This window comes from Pinus tabuliformis, chromosome 7, assembly GCF_031772625.1.
Source record: "Pinus tabuliformis cultivar Carrire ecotype Pingquan chromosome 7, CPIR1, whole genome shotgun sequence".
Taxonomy (NCBI): domain Eukaryota; kingdom Viridiplantae; phylum Streptophyta; class Pinopsida; order Pinales; family Pinaceae; genus Pinus; species Pinus tabuliformis.
The window spans coordinates 315,176,213-315,186,380 of record NC_142293.1 but is presented as its reverse complement, the minus strand read 5'-3'; the positions used below and the strand labels follow the sequence as shown (position 1 = coordinate 315,186,380).

The following is a 10,168-nucleotide window of genomic DNA, read 5'->3' as shown; positions in this document are numbered from 1 at the left end:
AATTTTTTTTTAAAGGAAACATATATGAAATTTTGTATTAAAAAAATAAAATTGGGATCCGACCCATAACTATTACATTTCTTTATAATTTACAATATCCCTTGTGGGTTTGAGATTGAGCATGATGGATCAACCGAAACCCTAAAGGGAGTTATCCATAATACAAAAAAAATATTCTGTTTATAGCTAAATACTTTCCAAAATACTCCCAAGATCCAAATACATTTACATCCCATTTTTCATTTCTTATTCATTTAACTTCGATTGACTTCTTGTTTTCCTTGGTGAGATGTTTTTACCTTTTTTTCCAACATAAATCCATCCCGTATTTTGTGCTAAATCCAAGGAATCAACCTTCTATGGGTGATTCTTGTTGTCTTTGCCACTTTTCCCATTTTCCTGATCAACTCATGAGATTGCTTTCCCAATCTTGTTTCCTAAGAATTTCATGGAGTGTCCAAAAATAGCAAGGGTTTTATGGGAATGAGCCTCCCTTTGTATTTGCATTCAGTGGATCCATTTTACATTCATTTATTCTTGAATGTCTTTTGCATCCTTTAATGAATCGTCTTTAACATGCAATTATTCTTGACTTTTTGTCGCTTTCTCCTTGACCTGAGTCTCTTCTTCTTTGAATACAGTGTAATGTTCTATCTAAGCACCTTTCTACCATTTGGCCTCTAGTTTTTTTCCAGATTTTATTATTTTGTAATTGTTTGGGGAAATTCTTGATTACATGCCCTATTTCATAACACACTTGGCATCAAAATGCAACATTTTCACAATAAATCTTCTGAACCCATACATAATCTTGAGCCATTATATTTATTTTGGCAGGAAAACCTTTATTAAAATCTAGCTCCATGCATATTCGAGCATAATTCTTCTTAGGGAAATGATCAAATTTTGAGATACTGTGGTAAAATTTTCCTATTGCATTCCCAATAGAAGTTAATGAAGGAAGATTCTAAAGATGTAGGGGAAAGTTCAAAAGCCTTATCAAACTAGAGCCAAGAAGATTCTTGTCTTAACTGGAGAGAAAGAAGGAGTCTAGGGCTTAATGAAGAGACTAGAACTACCCCAGAACCATGGCCCATAATCCCAAATAATCTTCTAACCCTCAAGGTTATTAAATACAACAACAAAAAAACCCAAGCCAAAGGGTAAATATTCAACTTGTTAGTCAATAAGGGTTTCCATGAATCACATATCCACTTATGTAGGTCAATCAACCATGGCCAAAACCCACTAAATCTATAGATCAAGCCTAGAATTGAAAAATATTCTACACGACTCAAAGCTTTATTCTCCAAGGGCACATTAAAAGAAGGAATTTCATGAACTACCGAAAGAGAAATTTTTGACTTCAACACAACACTATAAAAAACCTTGGCTTGAGCTCCCTGAGAAGAAAAAGCTACCGTACCATTTTCCACTTCTTCGCGAGATGTTGTCTTCTTTGCTAAATCACTAAAATTTACCATTCAGTAAGATGTGAAAATCTATAAAAAAAATTAACTCAACAAAGAAAAGATCGGCTAACTAAAACAAAACCCTAATCGCTACACGATTTTACAAATCCCATTTCATTACTCATAACATATAATTAATAAACCCATATTCATAACCATTATTAAAACTTTCTATATTAACCTTAAGAACTTATATTTAATAAGGACATTTCACTCTTACAAACTTCTGTTATCAACTTTTATTAGAAAAGTAATAATCACTTACTTGGTTTATATATATATATATATATATTTAATTTTAAATGAATAATAATATTAATTTAATTTTTATATTATTATTTAAATTTGTTTTTTCAATCAATACAAAAAAGGATTTTTTGTTTTTTCATTTAAAAAAATGAAATAAGACACTGGGCCTAAAAGGTCGTTTTACCTATGTAAACATTCATATCAACTATGTGGACCTAAAATGTCCTTTTGCCTTGTAAACATCCCTATCAATTTCATAAGGACATTGGAAATTGCTTTATAAATTTATTATAAAATGTACTTTTTAATTAATTTATTAATTTATTATAAAATGTACTTTATAACTAATTTATTAAATTTTAAAATAGTTAATTTTATATATAGTTTTATTATTACTATTTTTTATTATTATTTAAAATATGTTTTTAATTTTTTTAAGTCAATATTTTATTAATGTTAGAAAAATAAATACATCGAGTCTATCTCAAAACAGGTGGACTTACCTCGACCGGGTTTGTTGACCAAAAAGTTCCCCATATGAAAAAATACAAAAAAGTAGCTAAGGACATTATCCATAAACGATTGGGCTAGAGGCAAAAACATAGTGAAAACGTAAAAAACACCAGAAATCATACTAGTCGTCTGACGTAATGGATGTAGGGTTGTCTGGGGCTGTTCCAAGAGGTAGAGAAGGGTAGAAGTCACACTAAATGTGTCCTTCATAGTGTGCCATCGATGTCTTCAACTTTTCTACTTTATCCGTGAGTTGGTTTTGCCCCCGCCAAACCACAACCAATCTTTCTTGAAGTTGACTTTGAAAGTAATGCAATCGCTCTAGAGAGGCCATCTACACCACATGTTCCTCTCACTAAACTCGTTCTGCTGCATCCACCCTGTCCATCAAACTGGCAAAGAGAGCGCGAAAGTTTTCTAGGAAGCATTGTTGGAGACCTTGCCCCTCTTAAGCCTTTGGTGCAACCGACCCATGCTTCGCCCTGCCCCCATAGGTGCCACCACCCGTGCGAGTCTACCCACAACCGTGTGACCCTTCACCTCTGCTCACCCCCCGCTTACCACCTTCGCAGACTCCTCTCACACCTACATTTCCTTTCTGTGCTCGCCCAACCGTTTTGCCATCCGACATGTTGTCATTATGACCAGAGCCTGGTTTGTCACCCCTTCAGAAGCAAGGGAAGCAGGGGAGGAAGAGGAGCCCCTTCACACCGACAGTTTCATGGCTTCCCACGATGGAGGCATGCCTTGAAAAAGCACCAAACACCAGAATTTCCACCCAAAGGACCACTTCCCGCAAACAAAAGACCCCAACAACACCACAGAGAATAACACGAATTCACTAAGATGGCTCCTTCTACCACGAAGGACCACCCCCACCAGATATCCTTACACATCCACCTTCCAAAATACCACCAATGATGGAGTGCCACCCAGGGATAGGGGAGCTGTTTCCGCCCCGAGACGAGCACAAAATCGACCATCACCTACCAAATTTGACAGCTAGAAACCATAGGCGAACCCACCAAGCCCCGTCACAGTAGAAATCACTATTAGAGCAGGGGAACTTGGGTGTCCTCCTCTGGTTGTGGGGTTTTCTTACTGACGAGCTCCACCACCCAGTGAGAACGAGGCGGAACATGTTACCTCGAGACTGTGAGGAGTTTTTCTTTTGCACCCAATCTTTTCTTCTGCCACCAATAACCAAGATTCCTAGCCACAAGGACCAAACAAGCCCACTACCCCTGTATATTTCCACATCTAGCAACCACACTTCGTTTCCAATGAGCATCAACCTCTGGCGCTTCCCCCTTCTTCTCAACAACCACCACAACTCCCAACACCATATCCGAATGCGTGGTGCATTCATCGCATGTTGCCTTAACACTTGCCACCCCCACACACAGATGTTGAATAATTGCTCGCACAAACAGCTGACATTAAGTTGGTACCTCTCCCAGTACATGTGAAAATGTGAAGGGACCAAAAGACCCACTTTTCTCATCATATCCACTTATTTTCACACATAAGAGGCGCTCCACGTGCTACCGTGATCTCACCCCATCAGAAATAAAAATAATTTTTAAATATATAAATAAATATAATATTTTAAATACATAAACAAATTCATGTTATTCAAAATGATATATATATATATATAATGTTTTATTTCAATGACCCAAAAACTTATTTTAATTCATCTTTTACATTTTTCCAAATTTGATAAACTATATAAATTTTAATATACATCAATCATCTTCATAACTGTTATTAAAACTCTTTTCACAACACCTTAAACACAAATAGTTAATAAGAACATTTCTCTCTTAAAAATTATATTTATTGTAATTAAAAAATATAGTAATAGCTTAATTTGTTTATATATATATATATTTATATTTTTTTAAAGGATTAATAATTTGAATTTGGATTTTTTTTTTAATAAATAAATAAATAAAAAATTTAAATTTAGGTTGAAAGGTTTTTTTGGAGCCGAGAGGTTTATTCTACAAATCAGTATGAAGGGATGTGTAAGTTTGACCTTCTCTTGGTTGAGTTGACACATGCCCATTTAAAAAAAAAAAAAAATAAATTATATTCTAAATAGAAAAACAATGTCGCTTATACTAAGAAAATGCATTTGTTGTAAATTAATTAGAGGTTAAAAAATTGTACGAGTAAAATGTTTAAACCTTGTACTTTTTCAAAAATATTTTAACAATAGATTTAAATAAAAGCTTTGAAGATCTATGTTAATTAATTTATATCAATATGAGCTTGAAATTTTTTTATTAAAATAAAATATTTTATATAATAAAATATTAAATGTAGAAATTAATTAAAAGTAAAAAGAAAATGTAGGAGTAAGATGTTTAAACCTTATACTTTTTCAACAATAGATTTAAATAAAATCTTTAAAGATCTGTTAACTAATTTATATCTATATGAACTTGAAAACAAATTAATATATTTTAATATTTTATATAATAAAATATTCAATATAAGTTATCAATAAATATTTTAATACCAATTAATATTGACGTATACCTTAAAATATATTAATAAAAAAAATTTAAACTATAGAAAATTTAGTATTAGATCAGTACAAGATAAATCTATGCTAATATGTATATTTAAAATATTCTTTTACCCTTGTAAACATCTCTATCAATTTCATGAAGAAATTGTTTTATAATTTTATTATAAAATGTACTTTAGCATTTATTTATTAATTTAATTCATTAAATTTTAAAATAATTATTTTTATATATAATTGGATTATTATTATGATTATTTTCATTATTTAAAATATATTTTTAAATACACATTTTGAATAAATAAATAAAATTTTCACATTTTAAGTACAAATAAATTCAAAATAAAACCAAACTTAAATATTTTTTTGTTTGTAAACCTAAGTTTGATAGAAAAAAATTGATAATAAATGCCTATCATGATGATTGAGGCTTTTAAAAATATAATAATTTTCATCGAGAATTAAAACTTCTCATCAAATTTTATAAAAACTAAACTCCACTCAGACCAACTAAAATCTATATCTTGACCCAGCTTCATAAAAGTTTGATAAGCTTGGGAGAAGTCGTTCTACCAAATTATGGATATCACCATAATTTGATGTGCATGCAGACCGTCTGAATGTGTTGCGAAGAAGAAGGGTACCAGAGGTGGCGTGAACCATGTCGTGCAATTTAGAAGTGCATGGTATTGCGGAGCATATCTGGATCGGCATTGACCTGGACTTGGCCCTCTCATCCAGAATCGAGTCAAAATATTTCTATAAAATCTCAAGAAACAAGAGACATCTGGTACAGGAATTGAAGAGACTTCTGGTGTAGAATTGTTGCAGAAAGAATGGTTTTCCTTGTTATTATATTTGGTATTTGCTTAACATCAGTCTCAGCACGACCGGTATCGTTTTCAGGGGGGTTTAAAGTCACTTGGGGAGATGACCATGTGAGGACTAGGAAGGATAATTCAATTGAGTTAATGTTGGATCGTAATTCAGGTCGCTATTTTGGTTGAAGTTAATTTGATTGTAGATTTGAAAATATTTCAAAGTGTAAAAGTTTTTTTTTTAATTTCATTTTTTAGATTTAATTATCTATAATTATTTCGTTAAATCAATTTATAAGATGAGTAATTATTAGTTATTCATATTAATTTATAATTATATTTTATGAGATACTTGATTTCTAGTTTTTCAATATTGGAGATTTTGAATATTCAAGAATTCCAAAGAATTTGGTCAATTTTTTTACGATCATTCCCAAAATTTACAATCTAGATAGGTCACTAGTTATTCCAATCTAGATAATCTAGATAGGATGACCAATTACTAATTATTACTGCAATACATCCATGAGATGTTTGATTTCTAGCCTTCCAAGAAAATATCAATCCATGCAAGTTTCATATGGTTGTGCAGGCGCAGGATTTGCATCAAGGCATGAGTACATGTTCGGGGTTGTGAGCATGAAAATCAAACTCGTCCCAGGTGATTCTGCAGGCACAGTCACTGCTTTTTATGTACGTATGATCTTAAATATCGAATACCCTTAATCTCAACAAACAAGAATTGGGTTAAGTAATCTGCGTAGACTGATCCAAATCTCAAATACATGCAGATGAGCTCTGACAGGAATGATGTGCGAGATGAAGTGGACTTCGAGTTTTTGGGGAACACATCAGGCCAGCCTTATACAGTACAGACAAATCTCTTTACTCAAGGGAATGGTGGCCGAGAGCAGAGAGTGGATCTCTGGTTCGACCCTTCATCAGACTTTCACAAATATTCTATTTTATGGAACCATTACCAGATTATGTAAGCATTGATGTCTGTCTAATTGTGAGATTATTTAAGAAAATCAATTTTATTAGAATCTAATTTTATAGCTTTTTAGGTTTGAGAATGTAATTGTATAGATTTTTATGGTTGAGATTATATAAATTGTAGATTTCTAAAATATTTTGAAATTTAATGATTAAGAGTGAAATAAATTGTTTGAATTCACTATTAACACTGATAAGATTAGTTATGGCCCAACTAATTGTTTAACCTTTGCTCCTCACCATCAAATTCCGGAGCTAGAAATGTGCAATCTACATAAAAATGCTCAATCTTGAAATGGGATTTATTCATGGGCAATGCAGATTTTCTGTGGATGACATCCCCATTAGGGTTTACAAGAACAATGAAGCCAAAGGCGTACAATACCCTAGTAATCAGAGGATGGCGATCTTCTCTACCCTCTGGGATGGCGATAGTTGGGCAACGAGAGGAGGACTGGACAAAATCGACTGGAGCAAGGCACCATTCGTGACCTCCTACACGGATTTTGACATCGATGCTTGCGAGTTACCAGCCAACCCGAGCTGCGCGTCCAATCCCAACAATTGGTGGGAAGGTCCGAGTTACAGGAATCTAAGCCCACATCAAGCAAGACAGTACAAATGGGTGAGGAAGAATTACATGATTTACGATTACTGTACAGACAGGTCCAGATATCCGGTGCCACCCACAGAGTGCACTGTTGGCATCTGATCATTCCCTTATTAACGTCAATAAACAGAGGCAAAACAAAACTTATGCAAGGTCATAATGGATTATCCTCACTCTAAGATGTTTTCAGCCCATGAGTAAGAAACCAGAGGTCCCGAACATATGCGGTCAACTCTAACAACAACGTAGTTAGTGATTACTATTATTATATATATCATGTTAACGGGATGTATCAAGTATATATAGAAGGTAGAAGGTAAAAGATAAGTTTGAAATTGTTATTTTAGCGAAGAGATTATTAGAAGGTTGGGCCAGTTTATTATCAATTTAAATTTGAAAAAGATTGAATTGTAAAAAATTAAAAATAGGGAATTAAAGTCTTATAAACTATTTTTAATCTAGTAAAACTTAAAATACCATTTCGTTTTAGAACTTAAAATATCATTTCTTTTCATTTCATAAGTAATAAATCTGTTTGATAAATGTAATCATGTGATATAGACTATCAAGTATATTGTCTTTTTTTTCACTTATTTGAATGAGTCTCATTTTATATTGTTTTTTTTTTTCACTTGTTTAAATGAATCTCATTTTATGAAAATGTCATTATCTATTTTGATTTCTGTAAATAATAAGTAGATATTATTCTTTATTTCTGTAAATAGTAAATAGATATTATTCTTTATTAATATCAAATTGATAATAAATTGTTTTCTCTCTATATATTTTTTTCCTCATTCTCCATTATTATTTTTTTTTCCTCATTCTCCATTATTATTTTTATGTTTTTAAATCATAAAACCATAGTCAAAATAAATTGATTCCAAGCCATCAATATTGCGATGATTTAAAAAATAGTTTTAAAAAAGATACAATAACAAATATTAAAAAAACAGGTTGAACTACACTTATAAAAAAAACCATTTCAAAAAGTGATTGAACTAGTATTATAAATTAATGAATGTTGTTTGGTTTTGTGGTAACGCGGAATAATGGAGGCATAGAGGTCGGGGATCAAATCCCATCTCAATCAAAAATACACATAATATTTTGGCACATGATGTGTATGATGTAATGGCTGGGGCGGATGGTTTTCACACTCCCACCCGTGGGGCGGATGGTTTTCACACTCCCACCCGAATCTGCGGAAGTTGTAAAAAGAGTAAGTTCTACCGAAGCTTACAAAAAAAACTAATATTATAAATTGTGTAATTCCTGTAGAGAATACTATGCGATGAATCTAGGTTACGTCCTCTTCACAATTCTTGAACTCCCTTTGTAAATCATTTAATATATGAGTACTCCTTTCGTAACTCATTTATTATATGGATGACCTGTAATGTTTGTTGTGTTAATGATAATTCATCCCGGTTGCATAGATGGAAAAAAACAAACAATGCTAAGGATTTTGTGTAGTTAGGGAAATATGGTTGCGGAGATATCTTATCTTAAATTATTTTATTAATATTTGTTATGTTAATGGTCATTCATCTTGGTTGGTTAGATAGAAAAAAAAAACAAATAATGTTACGGATTTTGTGTAGCCACGGAATCATTTTTATTAATATTTGTTAGGTTAATGGTAATTTATTTTGGCTGTTTAGATTAAAAAAAAACAACAATGTTACTGATTTTGTGTAGTTAGGGGATTATGGTTGGGAGATATTTTATTTTAAATTATTTTAATTAAAAATAATACTGAAAAATGTATTTATTTAAAAGATTTTAAATGAAATTAATATAAATTAATTTTAAGTACAGATCTAACAAGGATCATATTTATTAAATAAAAGTTTTAATCAATTTTTTTTATAATAATATAATGATTAAGGTGTATAGGTCAACACACATACAAATTACATTTAACCATTGCTCTATAATATAGAGTTTGTGAGATCTAACTTATTCCTAATTTAGAAGGAGAGGTTGATAGAATTTCTCAACCATCACCAACAACTCATTCACTAACATTACATTACAGATATAGGATGTAAGCATTAACTGAAGTGCCCCTCTTAATGCTTACATTACATAAACTTATTGAAACCACCCATAAACAAAATACATAATCATTCTTTAAATGGTATACAACTTCCACACCAACATGTGCCTCTTAATGTTTACGTTACATAAACTTATTGAAACCACCCATAAACAAAATACATAATCATTCTTTAAATGGTATACAACTTCCACACCAACATGTGCTCCATCAAGTTGCCTCATAACCCTCGTAAAGGTGTAGCTCGAAAATTAGATTTGGGAGTTCGACTCCCAAAATCCAAAATCAAGGACCTCCCGAAGTGAATTACTGAACATTGTCCCAAGCCGTCATATAACCTCATTAGAAGAGCACTCTCACATCTTCAACAATGAGGGATCCTTCCCTAGATCCACAATTGCCATACTATCTCGACAACCATCCATGTTGAGCCTTTTCACTGAACTGTAGTTGTTCTAAAAGAGTTTGAGAGGTTCAAATTCTTCATTGAATTCATCATCAGAATTCAATGAATATTCATCTGTGGCTATGTTCGCTGATTCTTTTACCTTCCCTTTTAACAGATCACTGGCACGATCTTTGCAATTCCACGTTGTATGCCCAATTTTCCTGTAGTAGTAGCATTCAAGTTCACTTTTATTTGCATTTTTCTTTCTCATCCTTGTCTTTGAAAATAATGCATTTTATATTTGAGAATTTCCTTCTGTATCCTTTGGTTTTAGTCTCTTTTCCTCTGCCAAAAGTGCTGCAATTGTCTCATCCAATTTTTGTGAAGACATTTGACTCAAAGTGAAGACAACATTACTATAACTTGAAGGTAAATTATTTAATAAGATGACTTTTGCATCTTTGTCTTCCACCTTAGTGTCTTCTTTAGATAATTGTCTTATAAGAGACATTAAATTATTTACA

The 10,168-nt window shown here is 32.1% G+C and overlaps 1 protein-coding gene across 2 annotated transcripts; it reads left to right on the top strand.

The window, feature by feature from the left end:
• The first annotated feature begins 434 nt into the window (after positions 1-434).
• On the top strand, positions 435-7,296 carry LOC149247183 (putative xyloglucan endotransglucosylase/hydrolase protein 7). 2 transcript variants are annotated; one of them, XM_089455831.1, is made up of 5 exons: positions 435-453; positions 5,656-5,760; positions 6,181-6,281; positions 6,380-6,576; positions 6,906-7,296. In XM_089455831.1, exons 2-5 carry the CDS (start codon positions 5,742-5,744, stop codon positions 7,294-7,296), a joined length of 708 nt encoding a protein of 235 aa, XP_089311957.1. In that variant the 5' UTR covers positions 435-453; positions 5,656-5,741. The 2 variants fall into 2 exon arrangements, with proteins under 2 accessions (XP_089311957.1, XP_089311956.1); XM_089455830.1 differs by lacking the exon at positions 435-453 and having other exon boundaries at positions 5,607-5,760.
• The last annotated feature ends 2,872 nt before the right edge of the window (positions 7,297-10,168 follow it).